Source organism: Phyllostomus hastatus, unplaced genomic scaffold (genome assembly GCF_019186645.2).
Source record: "Phyllostomus hastatus isolate PE091 unplaced genomic scaffold, TTU_PhHast_1.1 phas_scaffold_1066, whole genome shotgun sequence".
Classification (NCBI taxonomy): domain Eukaryota; kingdom Metazoa; phylum Chordata; class Mammalia; order Chiroptera; family Phyllostomidae; genus Phyllostomus; species Phyllostomus hastatus.
In genome coordinates, this window is record NW_025334004.1 from 7,436,532 (window position 1) to 7,455,163 (window position 18,632).

Genomic DNA, 18,632 nt, shown 5'->3' on the forward strand with positions numbered 1-18,632 from the left:
CTTAGGGCAGGGCCCCATCAGCCGGTAAGGGCTCCTCCATGACGGCCCCTCCCCAGCCAGCCAGTCCCTCTTGGGGGAGTTCTGGCCCACGCACACCTGCAGGGCCACGAGGGTGGGTTCCTGTTCTGCCCTCCGGACACTGACCAAAAGCCTGCAGTAGAGAGCTGAACGGCTGGGAAGTTTATTGGAGACACACGTCAGTATTGCCCACAGACGTTTCTGTGTCAGTGGGGTTGCTTGAAGCTGTAAGAAACCATCACAACAGTGTGCGAATCTAAGGGGGGAAATGTCACTGACAAGCTGAATCCAAGACTGTTTTCCTGTTTGTTGTCAGACTTTGGAAATATATAAACCACGTGTAGGTGAGTGAGGTGAATATATTTCATAGTTCCAATAAAGTTCAGCTTCTCAATACTATTGAACTATTACATGAACTATTACAGAATCGTGATACTGTACCACTTTCATGAAGAGAACAGAACCAGGGAAGTTGGGGGTCTTCTTAAGGTTTTTGATGACCACTGACTCCACCCTCTCCCCGCCGCACTCCACAATGAGACTGGGGGACACGATAGAAGCCATCTGGTAGTTCTTCATGTTTCTTAAGCCCCAAGCTAGAATCTAAGAAAACAATGTAAAGAGAAGGGAGGGAAACCCAGCATATTAAAAATAATCTTCAAAAGGAAAAATTCTCTCTTAATAACCAGTAAATTCCTTAAGCGTGACTTGTGCAGATTTGCTTATAATCTCTGAGAATATTACCCTAGAAAGCCTGTAGGTCGTGCAAAGAAAGGCAAAGACTTGCGTCTGTGCTCTCCTGCCTGACCCGCTAAAACAGCAGAGCAGCAAGAGCGTAGGACTCAAACCCTGGCTGTGCCGTATGACAGACAGTATGTGAACTCTGGCAACTTCGTCAGCCACTCTGGGTCTCATCCATAAACAGGACAGACAGTATTATCTCTCACAGGGTTATTTTGAGGATCAAGTGTAAACTTCTTAACAGTGTCTGACAGGCAAGCAATGATAGCTGTTGCCTAAAGCCATCTGCTCAGTCTGTGAGGACTCTTAGCAAGACAGCCTGAGAACAGAAATCCCAAGGTAACAGCTGCTTGACTCAACAAGAGGGAGGAGGCTAGACACTGTCCATCGAGCTACCCGGTGAGCTCCATCGGCCTCTACCTGCTCCATGGTGGGACATGTCCCCATGTCCCATGACCCCCTCCTCATGCCCCACCTCCACCTCCCCCCAGGTCCCTTCCTCTCTCTCCACATACACAGGCATGTTGTTCTGAGTCTGTCTTCCCCTCTCCCCATTCGCCAGTTGACAAGGGGAAACTCAGAAATCCACGGGCTCCCATGTAATGAGATTCCCTCAGGATTGCTAGAATGGACCTGTTCCTGCTGCTTTGATAAGCCTTCTATTTCCCTATTTCAAAATTTTGGGCAAATTCTATAAGAAATTGGAGACAAGCAAGATCTCATTTCCTATACGAAAGATTCCAGTTCTATAGCCACATCCATTTGATTTGATTACAAAACACACAGAGCAGCATACCTCAATAGCAGTGAGCTGAACCACAGGCCTGATCCCCTGGGGCACCATGTACAGATTTGGGGCCCTTTGTGAGGGAAGAATGGGAAGGTTGGAGCCATCCTGTGAAATAAACATGCAAATGTCAATGCCTCCCTTTAATCCAAGTAGTGACCAGAGTTATTCACAGGTTTTAAGCAGCTGCCCTGAAAGCATATGTGAGTGAGGACTCAGCAGGTACCTTGTGTCTCAGAATCAGCTCTGCAGTTACAAGGACATCCCCACAGGCCTTGTCTCCATTCATTACTGGGTACCAGAGAAGTTTGGGCGTGATGTCCACTTCTGAGTTTAGTTTCACCAGAGGAGAGCACATGCTCCGCCCTAAAAATTCATCTTTGCCCTAGAGAAACAAACAATCCTTTAACTCCCCAAACAACAGCCTTATAAATCTCCACCCATCCCGCAAGTCATCTTAGAAATTCTAAAGTACCTACCACTTGGTCATTGTCAAAAATTTCGATGATAACTTTGGGTGGGTTCTGTAGGACTGTTTGGGGTTCCCCATAGATTTCAATTTCATCAAATATAATCGTTTGGTCCCACGTGGGATTCAGAGTGGAGTGGATGATCTCAGTGGTTTTACTTCGATGGAGGAAGGAGACATGAGCATACGGGTCTAAAATGGAAAAAGAGAGTAACAGTGGGGACGTGGCCAAAGTCTGAAACCATAAAAGTCCTAGAAAAAACCATAGCTCCTTGATGTTGGCTGGGCCATGATTTTTTTATTTTGACACCAAAGCAAAGACAACAAAAACAAAAATAAATAACTGGGGCAAAGGAAACCATCAACAAAATGAACAGGCAACACATGGATGAAGGAATAAAGAAAATGTGGGAGATTCATAAATATTGATACATATGCCCACACAATGGAATATAATTCACCCTTTAATAAACAGTAAATCCTGCCATTTGTGACAGCATGGATGGACCCTGAGGGCATTATGCTGACAGAGAAAGAGAAATACTACATGGTATCACTTATACGTGGAATTCGCACCCCTCCCTACACCCCCCCCAAAAAAAGTCAAACTCATGGAAAAAGAGAGTAGAATGGTGGTTGCCAGGGTCTGGATGGGGGCAGAGATGGGAGAGGTCGGTAAAAAGATATGAATTCCAGTTATGAGATGAATAAGATCTGAGGATCTCATATATAACATGGTGATTATAGTTGATAACTGCATTGTATAATTGAAATTTGCTGCAAGAGTAGAATTTAAATGTTCTCACACATAAACAAAGGGTAAATATGTAAGGTGGTGGATGTGTTAACTCAATTTGACAAGATGCATATGCATATCAAATCATCACATTGTACATTTTAAATATAACTTCTTCAATTATACCTCAATAAACCTGATAAAAGATAAGAAAAAGTCCATTTTTCCTCCATGCTAAATGATTTCACCGAAATTTTGAGCAATTGCCTGGAGCTGACCTCTCTGAGCAATAACCTAATCTCTAACCTAAAGCTATTTTACGTAAGCCAAAAGGGTGCTTGGTTTTTAGCATTGTGGCATCATGTGAATGGGACTCTTTGCTTTTGTTCCAATGATATATCTTATATTTCCAACCGCAAAAAAAGTACTTTAAGTTTTGTGCAACTTTAGTTGAGATTCTCTTTGACTTTCAATGATTGAGTGCCCCCTGGTGGTGAATATTTGAAAATGTCTTCAAAACCATTTTGCAGATGTGTATTATGGGAATAACTGTGAATAGGCTCTAATTTGCAAGAAAAGGAAAGAAGTTATATGTGCTTGGAAGCACCTCACAATTGCTGTGAGCACGCCAGAGTGTCAAGCAACTGCTTTAAGAGCTGTTTCTACAGAAGGCCCAGCGACGCTCTGCTGGCTTCAGGCCCTGAGGTGGAATTCAACAGACAAAATTCCCCGGACTGGAGGGCCCCTGACTTTTCCCCTCCCCCTTCCACAGCCTTCCTAGAGCCAGTCCAAAGGTGACAACACTAACTCAGCCGTCAGTGTGAGGGGTGATGAAGCCTCATGGTTTTACACTTCTGGGAATCTGGGGAGCAGGCAGCAAAGGAGGTCAAGACGGACTCCAAACTGCTTCAAGCCTGTGCTGTAGGTAACAGGTGAATTTGTGATCTTTTTGTCAACCTGAGAGAACTACACAACAGAAATATGACTTTAAATGCATAATATGATCTTAACTTCCAATCAACCTAAGAGTCCAGGGTATATGTATATAGCTATGTGTATAAACAGAACAGAAACTACTTTTCTTCTTGGTGCTTTTCATTACTTAATCAATTAATGATTACCAGTATTAAAAAGCCACATATTTCCTGTGTATCTTCAGCATCCAGCAGCAGTGCTCAGCATTGTAGTTGGTGCTTATTGATCAAATGATCAAACAATTTCTGTCATGTCAAGGGTGAGGCACAAATAATGCCCTTTTTTATTACAAAATCTTTTATTACAAAATCATAAGCATGTAATTCTGTAACATAACAATATCACACTCAAGCACACCATAGGTGAAATGTTCAAATTAAAACTATATATTATTACACCCATATTATTACCCTACCAACCACACTCAAGCAGACGTTAACTTCTGCTGGACCCTGCGTGTCAAATTAATCTCAGTATGGAAATGCTTTTTGTTGTTGGTAGAAATAACCGAAAGCATTCACTTGATGGAAAGTAGAATCACACCAGCCTGCTATGTAATAATGTGTGAGTTGGAGGGGTTTTTGCTTTACCTGAAAAGCTATCCTTGTCTAAAGCCATGAGGTTTCTGGCTTGGTAGATATAGCAGCGCAGATGGTACATGTAGAGTCCTAAAGAGAACAGAATGGAGGTTACTTACAAGAAACATAATATTGCAAACTACTATTTTCCTAGAATATTTGGGGATAATACATATTTCAGATAAATGGGTCACCCAAATCTACTTCTCCACAGTAAAGGACACATATAATGGTGATAACATGTCCTCCCAAAGTAGTTCTGTTTCCTGTAAAATGAAATGTATTTTAAAAATACTACAGTAAGCTCTGGCCAGGTGACTCACTTGGCTGGGGCGTCATCCCGTGCATCAAAAGGCTGTGGGATTGATCCCTGGTTGGGGCACATGCCTAGGTTGTGGGTTCTATTTCAGGTTGGGGCATGTACGAGAGGCAGCTGATCAATGCTTCTCTCTCACATCAATGTTTCTCTCTCTCTCTCTCTCTCTCTCTCTCTCTCAAATTAATAAGGACATCCTCAGGTAAGGATTTGAACAACAACACTTCAGTAAGCTCAGTGCAAGTGTGGCAATCAGGAGATCATTACTCCTGGCGTCAGCTACCTGGATTTAGGGCACTGCTTGTCATCATCAACCTTTAAAAGGAAACTGGGTGTCCATGAGTTATAGAAATAGGGCTTTCTATACTACTTAAGCACCAGATCTAAGAAATAATTATTTGCTAACAGTTTCTTCAGTAGTTCAAATCTTTATATTCCATATCCTTATTATAGTAATGCATACAGAGCCCCACCCCACTCAACATGCCCCTACCCCTCACTCCCCACACATAATTAACAGATAATAGAGCCCTGTGGTTCACTGCACAGATTCTGGGAGCCGAACTCCATGGGTTCGAATCTTATCTCTACAAGCTGTAAATGCTTACAAGCTGTAAGTGCCTATAAGATGTAAGACCTTAGTCAAGTTATGTAATCTTTTTGCACATCCACTTCCTCACCATAAAATGGGGACAATAAGAGCTCCTACTTTCTAAAGACATATAATGATTTGCTATTATTATCATTACAGAGTAGGTCTGCCTCATTCCAATACTCCTGAAGCTTATCATGGAAACCAACATTTGCTTAAATTTTTGAATATTTTTTTCTAATTAAAGTCATCTTTTGGGGGGCTCAACAGTAGGACAAGTATATATTGAACAGATTATGTTAAAATTAATGATTTGACCACCTTCTACCCCAAATATAATTTTTAAAGCTGTATTTTAAGAAATCTTCTTCCTCAAGTGATAAAAACGAAAGTACATTTTTATTATATTTGGTGATTTGAAGCGTTTTCTTGAGATAAAAATCATGTCAGGACGCACGAACCCATGCTCAAGACTTACTGTTAAAATCACAGGAAACAATGGGAGTGTTAGCCCCAAACACGGTGGTGGCACTGTGCTTCTGCTTTTCCTTGTCTGGGTCTTCTCCGTCCTCTGTGGTGTCTGCACCCTAAGGAGGCAGAAAGTCAATTAGTGGTACCTAAAACTGAAGAGGCAAGAATGACAAACTGCGGGGATAGTGGCTGTTCAAAGGGATTTCCCTCATCCAGTCACTTCATTTTCAGAGATGAGTACAGCCCCGGACAGTGACTGTCACTTAGCCAGAGGCAATAGAGCAGGAAGTTGAAGCCAGACCTTCTACCTCAAGTTCAGGCTTACCAAACCCTGACACTGAAAGGAAAAGAAAAGCAAGCGTGTAAAAGAATTAAAGTAAGGGAAGAAAGTAAGGGAATTAAAGGGACGGGAGGAGGAAGCAACAGCAGCAGAAGAATAACAAAGCCGGGTCAGTGTGCAGAATTAGAAGAACAGGCTGTTCCAGTCACCACATCATTTTTTAGATCAACCACCATCATTTTATTATTCATTCCTTCTGCCTTTCTGCTTGTTTTCTTCCTCACTGTCTTCTTTATTGAGCTTCCATACAAATTGCTCTCTATTCTGTCAGCCATCCTTCTGCCCCTCACCCACCCCCTTCTGTATGTGTATATTTAACTTTCTCAGTTTATTGAACAGCTGTAGTTTACAAGCTACAATCCAAGACCCTGTGCCTTGGATGTTACTAGCTGTCACCTGCAACAAGGGTGAGGGAACAGAAACAGCTGGAAAATGCCAGGTGAAACAACACTAAACAGCTGTGTCTGCAGCAAGGCTTCTCAGCACTTTCTTATGTTAATGGCGTATTCACTCTTCAAAAATGTCTGAACACATAGCATGTGGAGCTTTCTCTCAAATTACATGCAGTCTCACAGTACTGGAGGGACCTCTGTGAAATCAGTGGTGGTCACCTATTCTCCTTAGACCAATATTATTTGAGATTCGGCGCCTTGTTACTTACAAGGGCACCTTCAAGTTTAAAGATGGCAGCGGCACCGTGTGTTTCTGACGTAGCCATTTTTCTCCTCCAGCGTCTGCGGCGAAAGGTATCTGAACTCCGCTGTTTCCAGTGAAATTTCCAGCCAATTAAAGAAGCATATTCCCAGCCCTCCTGGTCTTTAAGTTCTTCCATGGCCTAAAACAGGAGTAAAAGTTTTAATGATGATCACCATGATCCTAATCCTTATATTGATAAAGTAACTTATTCGGTCAATCAACAAATAAGTACCGAACATCATCTCTGTGCCAAGCACTGGGCTAGGAGCCCCAGACACAACAAACTACAGAACAGGCAGGCTGCCCGCCCTTGCAGAGCTGACCGACTACGGTAACACGGAGAACCAGACAATTACGGTGGGGTCGGGGGTTGCCAAGGTGGTGGCTGTACCACCAGGAGAGGCACCTTATTCAGACTTTCAGGGTGGAGTGGGTAAAGCAAATTGCTTCTTTCTCCAGTTGCTTTCTGTGTTCTCACTTTATTAGCTCTTAAGAAAACATTGCTATTCTGATATAATTTGAAAACCATTATTATTTCCATTTTCTACATGGAGGAAAAAATTGATAACACCCTCCCCAGAGTTTCAATGTCTTGTCTATGCTAACAGCTGCCATAACTAATAATTACATGATAGATAATTACATGATAGATAGATCGGGGCATATTACTTCTGTAATAATTAATAACTTAGTATAGCACTTTTTGCCTGAAAACTATTTGTATGTAAATGACCTCAGTTTTCAACATTCTAATCAATTCACTCACCAAATATGAGTGTCTGCTATGTAACAGGCTTGTGCTAAGAGCAGAGGAGGCAGGGAGGAGAGAGGCACAAAGGGTCTTTGTTTTCATGTAGCTGACAGTTTAGTGGTGGAAATTTTATGGAAATATTGGAAAGGTATGGCTAGATTTAATAAATGTAGAATAATACTGAATAATATATAATCATAATATATATTATGATTATAGAAACAAAAGCTCCCTCTAGGGAGCTTATCATTGCAGGTTCTTATCATTGCAGGCACTATTTTTTCAACTTTGAATTAACAGAAAATCCAAGTCGAACACCATCTTATCATTGACCCTCCAGTAGTGCTGACCGTGGCATTGACATAGTTTGTGCAGCCAGGAGGTGGGGCAGGTTAGGGGATATGATCAAAGCCTCAGCAGTACCGTCAGCAGGACTAGGTCAGGTGTCTAGTCTTCTGACCAGAGGTTCAGTATTCTCTGCACGTCCCCTTGGGGCTCTCCCGTGGAAGGAGAGCGTCAAGTGCCTCTAGTGACTTCTCACCCCAGCAGGACAGGGATAATTAAATAACAAATAATAATTGGTCAGCTCTTTCAGTCTACTCCATTATTTATTAGGAACAAGTTCCTGGGCAGGCAAGACGGGTACAAAGATGACTATGGACCCATCTTTGTGCCTAAGAAGCTCACCATCTAATGAAAAGCAACGTCATTCACACTGCCTAGTGTGAGTAAGGAACTTTGTGGAATGGAAAGAGTCTTGTTAGGAGGAGCCTCACCTGGGCTCACACAATGGCTCTGTTAGTCACTAGACACACGGCCCAGAGCAAGTCTATTTAATTTCTGTGAAATGGGGAAGAAATGTTAACCTCAAAGATTGTAGATAATGCATATTCAGTATCTAGCATTCTAAAAGACACACAAAACATGCCACTTATCACTGCAATTATTATTATTGTTCCACTTAATTTATTACTATTCCACTTAAGCCCTAACACTCCCTAATTAGAAGCAAGATATTACCCTGGCTGGCGTAGCTCAGTGGATTGAGCGCAGGCGGGAACCAAAGTGTCCCAGGTTCGATTCCCAGCCAGGGTACATTCCTGGGTTGCAGGCCAGAACCCCCAGCAACCGCACATTGATGTTTCTCTCTCTCTCTCTCTCTCTCTCTCTCTCTCTCTCTCTCTCTGTCCCTCCCTCCCTTCCCCCTCTAAAAATAAATAAATAAAATCTTAAAAAAAAAAAAGAAGCATGATATTGTGCCCATTTTGCTGATGAGAAACAAAATGAAACCAGGATTTGAATCCTTATACATCTTATTCCAGGTCCTGAGCTACTGCCATTATCCCATTATGCCACCAAATAATTTCTGTTCTGTGACTCCCTCCTTGCATGGCTCTCAGTCTTTAGTCTGCCTCAGAATCACCTGGGGGACTTGCTGCTGGGCCGCACCCACAGAGTTTCTCAACCAGTAGGGCATTTCTAACAAGTTCTTGGTGTTGCCCCGTGGGTGAGGAGCACACTCTGAGAGCCCTGGAGCAAGGCATTAGGCCCCTAGTTGGCAAAGGGCTTCTGCAGAACAGTGAAGTGGGATTCTTTGTGGTCTGGAAGGCAGAGCCCCAGCCCAGCTCCCTCCCACTGCCCCTCTGACCTTGGCAGTACTTGAAGTGCTTTGTGTTGAATCTCTCTTGCGTTTGCGGACCAGCCTTCGCCGTCTGTGAGTATGATACATTTTCTCTGCTGCAACCCAGGATTTGGGCTTATTGTCAGGAGGAATGGTAATTCCATACTCCCAGCCTGGAATAGAGTTTGTGAATGGTTATCCAAAGGAGATACACTTGTGCCAAACTGCCAAATAAACGTCCCAGAAACATTCAGTCACTCTCTGCCCTCAAATATTCTCTGCAGTCAGAACTGAATGCCATTATTGCTCCTTTCACTTTGCTGCAATTCAGTCAAACGGAATCCAGTAGTATTCCCCCGGCTTGCTCTCCTAAAAGTTTCCTCAGTGGCCATGGGGATCCCCTCCCTTTTATACCTCCAGTCATTCATGGTCATTGAATGCATCTAAGAATAAAGTCTAGTACAAGAGGCAGAAGTGGACGGTTGTTAAAAGTGTGTGGCTTGTGTAGTCACACAGCTTGAGTTCAAATCCCAGCACCCCACATACTGGCTGTGTACTAAAAAAGTTTTTTTGCAAGTTAGTAAAACTGCCTATAGCCCAACTTCTTCAGTATAGTGGTAAAATATACCTTTTAAAAAAAAGAATGAATCAAAATAATGCATGCAAAGCACTAGATCAGTGCTCAGCATGTAGTTTATGCTCAATGTTAACCATCATTAGAAGGCCTGGTGTGTGCATTGGGATCAGTGAGGGGACTTGAAATCTTTACCGGGTGGGGGAGGAGGTGTGTGCAGAGTAGGGGGTATAATGGGGACAAATGTTAATGCAAAAACACAATAAAAATAAATTAAAAAAGAAATCTTTGTCAATGCTAGGTCTTTCTTTGTACTACTCCATCTTAGAAGAAAAAAAACAAATCAGCTTTCCTATTTTGACAATTCCAAATTCATTTAAACTTTAGATGACTGCTCGTGGAAAGGGATGGGCACCACTAGCAGAGGCCACGTCAACAATCTGCATTATTGCTGAATGGGACTTTGAAGGTATTTTATAGTCTCCACTCATGGGGCGTGGTTAGAAGAGAAAATTTACACCCTGGTTCCCTTCCAAATTCCCATCACAGACCCCCAGCATCTCAAAGTCCAGCCACCCAGCCCCCTTGCCTCATATTTTTTACTCTTGACAGTCCCCTGTCCAGGCACTGGCTTGTCGTTTTGATTTTGCATCTGACTCACTGCAAGTAAAAACCACATGACCTGGCTGTCCCAGACTGACCGACATGAGCGACATGTCTCCCTCCCAAGGAAACTTCACTCTGACTAACCAGGGCAGCTGCAGAGCCCCCAGTCAGGTAATAGATCTAAAATGTTACCTTCCTCTACAGGCCTATTGGGGTGATCACTTTATAAGGTATACAAATGTCTAATCACTATCTTGTACACCTGAAACCAATGTCAACTATAACCAAAAAATAAAAAAAATATTAAAATAAAATACAAAATGTTACCTTTCTCATCCACTGCACGATTTATGTCATATTCCCATGCGTCATCTTCCCATTTCCAGCCTGGAGGGCACGTGAGCTCACTGGGTGATGCCGCTTTGTCACCATTCTTCAAAGAAACAAAGAATGAAGAGCTACCATAAAGCCATAATGTCGACTAAAGTGCAAAGATGAGATACAGTTCCTCACCCTTGGCTACAGTGTGCCCAGGGCAACTGAGATGCCATCGTAGACACCAGTCTTCCTCAGAAAAATCTCTATAATCTTTATTCAGACACAACTGCCATATAAAGATTAGACTTTTGTTTTTTGTTTTGTTTTGTTTTAGAATACCTCCGTTTACACCATTAGAGAGTATATTAGGTTGAACCATGGGAAATTGTTTTTATAGGTCAAAATGGTGAACTATCAGCAGTTCCATATGGTTCAATTTAATATTATGAAATGGCATGACTGTTTTTATGAGGAGTTATACTGGGAAAAACTCATCAGAAATGGATAGAGCATGAAAAACACATGTTTTCAAGTGTGAAATAACGGTGCTAGAGGTTGTAGATCCTGATCATGTAAGACTGAAGAAAGTTTATGTTGAATATTGACTTCACTTCTGTGCAAAAACTGGAGTGTTATGAAAAAACATTCATAGTAAAGGAAATGAAAGTGGTCCATAAACATGGAAAAATACTCAGCTTCACTTTAAATTAAGAGTGTGAAACTTAAAATAGCAACAGGATACCATTTTCTCAAGTTGACGAAGATGTTAAAGGCGGACAGCGTGTGTCTGGAAAACAGCCCTCTAACATGCTGCTGACGGCCCTATCCATCCCTGCAACCCTCTTGAAAGCAGGGCGGCAATATTCATCAAAACTTTATGTGCGTTGAAACCTTGACCAAGCCAATCCAGGGACCTCTCCTACAGATGAACTTTCAAAAAATGTATGTCTAAGGATGTTCATTGTTACACCATTTATAAAAACCAAGCCTGGGAGAAAGAAACTAAATGTCCACAAAAAGAGGATCCGTTCAGTTATAGTGGGCGCACACGATAAAACGCCGCAGGTACTTTTCAAGCTCACTAGAGCAAGGCGATCCTAATAGGATTGCATGGACCTAACACACAGCCCATTTCTTTAACTTGTAATAGGACACTTATTAAAGATTCCAAAATCTGATAAAAGCAAACTTAGATTTTAAAGAAAAAAATGTCTTTCTTTCTTGGGGTTCATAAGTATTTCAGAGCTACTTTTACAGCTATCTTTTCTCTAATAAAGACTAATATATATTAATAGTAACAGGAGAAAAAGCTTCAGAATGACAGCATTGGATCTGGCAAAAAAAAAATGTATAGAAGATCTGTATGCACATAAAAGATGCCCAAGACATCTTATGTGAAAATTACAAGTTGTAGAGCTGTGCACACAGTCTGATTCATGTATGTGGGGGTGGGCAGCAGAATTTATATACTTGTATATGAACAGAAAACTGCTATCAATGGTTATCTGCTGCGGGTAGAATATAGATTATGGCGAATTACTTTTTATTTCTTTTTATGCTGTTGGAGTATTCTAAAGACGAACCTCAACTGGTAATGACTTTTAACATTAATTAAATAATAAACATTTACACTTTAAAAATTGCACATTTACCATGTACCAACATCTAGTTAAATAGGCCCAATGTCTTTTGTTTTCTTTTTTTGTTGTTGTTTTTTGAAAATTTTATTTATTTACTTTTAGAGAGAGGGGAAGGGCGGGGGGAGAAAGAGCAAGAGAGAAACATCAGCGTGTGAGAGAAACAGTGATTAGTTTCCTCTCGCACACCCCCAGATGGGGAACTGGCCTGAAACCCAGACATGTGTCCTGACTGGGAATTGAACCGGTAACCTTTCAATTTGCAGGCCGGTGCTCAATTCACTGAGCCACACCAGCCAGGACCCAATGTCTTTTCTTCTATATAATTATTTACAGAAAATAATTATAGGTGCACTTGTGTGGCTTGTTATGAATGCAAGGCTGTTCAGCATGTGAGACACAGGAGAAGAGAAGGGGAAGCTAGGCCTGAGGTTAGTGGATTCACAGACCATGGATCCCAAGAGCTAATGTGTAAGGCTCTGTCTCGGGAGTACGCTGCTCACCGCATCAGTATAGGTGTCTTCGGCCGGCTTCCACTCCCCCCCAGGGTAGCGACTCTCATTCTGATATACTTCATCTGTGAACTCCGTGTGACCCGCATCAGCCTCCGTCAGCAAGCTGCAGGCAAAGCTCACGTTACCAGGAGAGAAATGGCAGCCAACAACCCCAGCTCTTTGCGATGGTCCGGATCCATCTACAGCCTGGATGGCACCAATTCCCTCTTCACTCTAGCCCTGTGTGTTGTCCACTCCGAACTCCCCTTTGTACTAACAGCATTTGACATTCCTCTGATGAAGGGACCTGCTGGAACGATGAGACCTGAATTATGGACAACTCCTCAGACCAGCAGGGTTGCTGCTCTCAGTCATTAGGGTGGGAACTGGGAAGACAGAAAAAGGGCAGCTTCTTACAGGGACCTCATATTCCATATATCTGTTTCATCTGTCCAGCTTTTTCTCATCAAAACTCTTGGCTAGCAGTTCAGCCAAGTGGGCAGGCGTCCTTCTCCATTCACCCTATTTTTAAAAACAGAGTGGAGACAGTCTCAAGAGGCCCATGTGGACATTTTTACTCATGGCTCGCTCAGTCTATGTATCACAAACTGAAGGGAGGGTTTTAAATTTTCTGGATAGTTTCTAGGTTGGCAGCCAAACCAGGTCATTTCAGACTCCAGACTCCATATGGGCACTTGAGAAATCTATACTGACTCTCTGCCATGCCAATTTTCCCTTGGATACGGAACTATTCTGACAACCCACAGAGGAAAGCATAGGGGTTCCAACGTTGACTCAAATCTTCTGCCAGGTATCCACTCAAGTGAGATTTCTTTTTCCTTTACCATTTCTACATCCTTTCCCTGCCATATTCTCCCCTAGAATCAAGCACTGGAAAGAAATCAGAAAACAAATAGTCCAAACCATTTGTATAAATTGGGCTCATCCGTCACTTCTCTGGGCCCCTGAGGAGGGGACAGAGCACCTGGCTGCTGCCTGTGAGGTCCCATCCAGGCCTGACATGCTTTCACCTTCCTGCTTTTCCAATCACAACGCCCCCTGCCTTTCCTTGTCCTCACTAACCTTCCTCCCTCCCGTCCAATTCAAATCTCATTTCCCTTCTCCCTACTAGAGACCCCACCTGCATCCAAAGTAAGCTGCCATGGGTTCAAAGCACTCACGAGCAATCACTGGGTCTTAACCGACCAGACAGAGCACACTCACGCCCCTCCTCCTCTAATGCCTGTGTGATGACAGGAAACAAATGTGGACAGAGATCACAAACTAGTTTGAGGTCTTAAAATCCAAGTCCACAGCTTGTTTCCTCCAAACTCAAGTATGCTGTCAGGAAGTGGAGAGAAGGAGGACCTCCGGTCCTGGTGCTGTTGGCAACACTCAGAAACCAGGCTTTCGTTTCTCCCAGACTCCAGGGAAAACACGCTTGCCACTCTTGACTGTTTCTCCTTTCTTTCCTTTTTATAACAGCTTTTGAGATGTAATTTACATACCATGCCTTCACCCATTTAAATGGCTCTCTCTATTGTTTCTCACAGATGTTCCAGCATAATAGTGGAATGCTAGCTCTAATACCCAGGCTAGACTTGTAACACTTACAGCCTGAGTGTCTTTGGATAACTTAACCCCTTTAGGTTTCAGTAAAGAGCAGATAATACTATCATTTGTTGGGAGATAAATCTCCACATGTGTCCTCAATTTCTGCACACAGGCCCCATAAATTTTGTCACAGACTATCTTTCCAAGGATGTTTACATGGGACACTTTGGAAGTCAGAGATGGTGTTTTGTCTGGAACAAAGAGCCAGCATGCCTACTACCCATTATAAAATATTTGGGTTCCCTAAACTCAGGGTTCCTCTCCTGTTACATAAACCATTGCATGTGCAAGTGTCATGTGACTGTCTTCTTGCCTCCCTGTGGGAACAGGGGCTCAGAGAGGTAAATGTTCATCCTGGGTATTGCTATTGCTGTGGGCAATGAAGTCCTTATTCTCTGAAGCAGGAGTCCTGTGTCTCCTACCAGCATCCAGCAGGAGACATTGTTAAACTTACAAGAAGGTAAAAATCTCAGGTCCTTGATAATTTTTCACACCACGTACCTTGTAGGGCTGTAGTCTATATTCAATAAGAGGATGTCAGTGCTTAGCATACAGCTTGACACATTCACACATAGTAAGTTCTTCATAAATGTTAGTACCAGGGTCTTTTTATATTTGTTTGTCTTACAATGGAACAATGATGACATTTTTTACATTTCTATGAATTTCTATAGACTTTCTCCTGCTTATTGGGTATTACATAAATATTATCAAAAATGGTGATGGAGAAGATTCATTTACCAATTTCTAGGGAAAAGTTCTACAACCACCATTTTTCTCAGAAAATGGAAAACTTACCTTCTTTCAGGATCAACTGTCCAGTTTCCTTCCCATTCCCAGCCTTTTGGAGGCAGAAAGAATTCCTTCTTGAGTTTTATTTTTCCTGTGACGTCAGAAAATTTATGGCGACTCACTAATCCAGAGGTGCCCCATTTTCCAAACATAAGAGCTTGATTTTCATACTATTAAATAAAATAAAAATGGAGAAATACCATTAGAGAGCAAGAAACAGAACCAGCCCATGAATTTTCAAGTCTATCTAGGACTTAGGCCCAACAGCAATGGAAAGAGAAAAAACTTTATACTCAGAAGGTATGGACCAAACTTGGTCTGTTACTCGTTATGCAACTTAGGGTAAATTTTTTAATCTTTCTAAGACTTGGTGTTCCCATCTGTAAACTGGGGGTAATACAATACTATCTTCCTTATAAAGTTGTCCTGGAGTTCAAATGTGCAAACGATTCTGAAAGTGCTTTGTAAGCAGTGGTACATCATGCTGGTTGTTTCCATTATTATTTTGGATGGCTCCCCATTGTTCTCTGAACCTGATCTTTTAGAGACCTGTAAGAAGTCCTCAATTCATGAATATGCAGGCTTCCAAGTTTATTTGCAAGTCTACTGCCTAGAAGTTGGGGCACATTTCACCATAGAAACAATATTATAACTGATGCCACATTTCCCAGGCAGTCCACAAAGAATTCATTTGAAACATGAAGGTTGTTTAGTGCCTAAAAAAAGTTCAGAGCTTTAAACTACTTGAACAACAATTTAAAAAAAAAGTTCTGAGCCTTCATTCCCATGGTGGATAAACGAAGACCTTTTTCGAAGCAGGTTTAGTGGCAATTGCAGACTCTGGCTTACAGGGCACTTTTTTCTAAGTTAGAATTTAGAAATCTACAGTGACCTGCCCTTGACCATGTCAACTATCAGAAGGGTTGAGATTTGCCAGGGTGAGTGTGCCTCTTTGGGTCCAAGCTAAAATTTTCATTGTCTGTTGATGAGCTCATTCAGAAGATGATTTGCATATGTGATAGGGGAGTTTTGGCTGAAGGAGGAGGGAAGAAGTTTGCATAGGGGCTGATGGGGAAATTGGGTTCAGGGACACATTAGTACCTGCCTCAGATATTGACTCTGAGCCCTGAGAGGAGATGAGTTTGAGGAGCAGCAAAAGGAGCTGTTGTCACAGGGGCTGTCAGACTTGAGAGCATGTGCACAGCTTCTTTGGTTTCCAGGTGACAAAGACAGAATGCAGGAACAAGGCGTTCCCACCACTTCTGCTTGGAAGCTAGTGTGGCTGTAGTAAAATCCAGGTAAGGAGCTCGGCACGGACAAGAGGGCGTCCGCAGCTGTGGAGATGGGGACTTCACATGGCTTTAACGCTGTGTGGCCTTTAACCAGCAGTTTGGGGAAGGACTGTTAGCACATGGGAAGCACCTCAGAGACTGCCAGAAATCTGCAAATGAGGTCTTGTATTCACACAGGAAGAAAAGACTAGAGACCCCCCAGGTACTCAAAGGCTGTTAGAACTGGAGAAACTAGTATCACACAAAACAACTGAAATGGGCGGATCATCTCTTTACATGAGTTAAAACCCCAGTTCGCTCTTTGTGGGGAAGGATCTGGAAAAGGGAAAGGGTGACAAGGACTGGCCAATCCTTGCTCAGTGCTAGCTTCTCCGCGCTTAGCTCCAGCCACAGAGTTGGAAGGTAGGTGGATGCCAAGAAAAGCTACAGGAATGCAAAACAAGCCTCCTCTGTGTGCCCTGATGCCCTCCACTTCACATGGCCCATTTGACTGGTCATCAACATCCACCACTCAGGGCTGCCTCTGCAACTTCCAGCACACCTTCTATTTATATCCAATTGCATTTCTAAGTCTACACTGTAAGAACTTTTGTGTCTCTCATGTGTTTTATTGTTTTTCAAAGTGGTCCACTGAGGGATGACCCATATCCACTCACGCTGGAATCACCTCTGGTGGTAACCCCTAACTCAGCTACAGAATGAGAATCCCTGGAGAGGCTCTGGCAGTGAGCATGCTTAACAAGACACCCAGCTTTACCATCATTGCTCTAGATGATGTATGTGATCCTTGAGGACACCATCAGCACCTGTCTCCCTGACTGGTATAAAGCCACCCACTGTTCCCTAAAAGCTTAGATGGAGAGATAGATGGATGGATGCATGGATGGATATAAATGGATGGATGGATGAATTCTGTTATCATGTATCTATTTATTCATTCAATAAATATTTATGTGCCAGGTACTGCTAAATGAATAACATGTAAAAACAGAAGATGGCCGTGGGTTTCTTGCCTGGCAAACAGATCGGAAGCCCAGTCGTGAAGCAGCCGTCGGGTATCATGTCAGGTAGCAGGAAACATGCATGAATCAGCCCCCCCAAAAATAGTCTCCCCACTTATTTGAGCATGAAGGCCCATCTGTAGAAGAATGGAGTTCACCTGAAAATCATCAGGAGAGACCCACTGAATACATTTAACAAACTTACAGCGATAAGCACTTTGAGTTAAAAATAGTACAGAAAAAAACAAATCCAAATAACTCTGCTTTTAGCTGAAATGTTTGTAAAAATTATTTTCATTGGTTTAATTGTAATGAGACTTACAATAACTAAGTATACTTCTACTTGGCAAACTTTGCACATATTATCTCTATTGTCTTTGAAGTATTCAGGCAGCATTTTCTTTGCCCTTGGGCAAACCCACCTGAGGCTCCCCCTCAATGAGAAAGGGGGCTGCTGTGACTTAAAGTCTCCTGACCCCAGGTTCTCAAGCCCTGAACTTCTCCACTGCCCTCATTCCTGGGTTGTCTGAGTGTGAATCGCTCTACTGTGTCCCAGTGTCAACAATAAAACCCCAAGTCAGTCTCTCCCTGTCCCCTCAGGTTCAGAACTGGAGTTAGGCAGTAGTGATGAGGTTGGTGGTTTAGATATATGAACGTCTTCCCTAAGGATGAAAAGTAAGCATACCTCTCCACACACGCACACACACGCGTGCACGCACACACACACACACACACACACACAGGAAAAGAGAGTGATGACATTAAATGTACCATTTCAGCAAAGACGGTGAATGTTCCTTCTGCGAAGCTATTGAACTTCTTCTCGACAGCACTTAAGCCCAGCCAGATGTTCACCCGCAACTGCACCGGCACCTTCGGTCCGTTGTTTTTATCCTGTGGATACTGCGAGATGCACAATAACATGATACATTACGGTGGGCACGGCACGGGCTGGGACATTAAGTTCAAGCCAAAAGCAGACCCAACATCTAGTCATTGCTCTCACCAGTATAACTGCATGTTTGCGCAGTTAAAATATTTCCAAATGACCCTACAGCAGAGATTCAAATAATAGCTACAGCCTCGAATGGTCCTCTAACTGTGATCCATAGGCCCCTGTGTGTCCCTGAGGCCTTTTCAGGCCAGCCTTGGTTCAAAACTATTTTCCTGATCATGCTAAGATGTCACTTGTCTTTTTCACTGTATCAGCATT

The 18,632-nt window shown here is 42.7% G+C and overlaps 1 protein-coding gene across 4 annotated transcripts in view; it reads right to left on the minus strand.

Annotated features, from left to right (window-relative positions):
* MYOF (myoferlin) overlaps positions 1-18,632 on the minus strand; it is a 148,379-nt gene that overhangs the window by 37,076 nt on the left and 92,671 nt on the right. For all 4 annotated transcript variants that reach the window (XM_045853995.1, XM_045853994.1, XM_045853997.1 and 1 more), the window contains 12 exons: positions 18,191-18,322; positions 15,133-15,296; positions 12,730-12,844; positions 10,599-10,704; positions 9,119-9,264; positions 6,685-6,858; positions 5,691-5,799; positions 4,317-4,394; positions 2,026-2,207; positions 1,773-1,931; positions 1,556-1,654; positions 460-621 (listed from right to left, as the gene is read on the minus strand). In XM_045853995.1, coding sequence (XP_045709951.1) covers positions 460-621; positions 1,556-1,654; positions 1,773-1,931; positions 2,026-2,207; positions 4,317-4,394; positions 5,691-5,799; positions 6,685-6,858; positions 9,119-9,264; positions 10,599-10,704; positions 12,730-12,844; positions 15,133-15,296; positions 18,191-18,322 — 1,626 coding nt within the window. The remainder of the gene's footprint in view (positions 1-459; positions 622-1,555; positions 1,655-1,772; positions 1,932-2,025; positions 2,208-4,316; positions 4,395-5,690; positions 5,800-6,684; positions 6,859-9,118; positions 9,265-10,598; positions 10,705-12,729; positions 12,845-15,132; positions 15,297-18,190; positions 18,323-18,632) is intronic.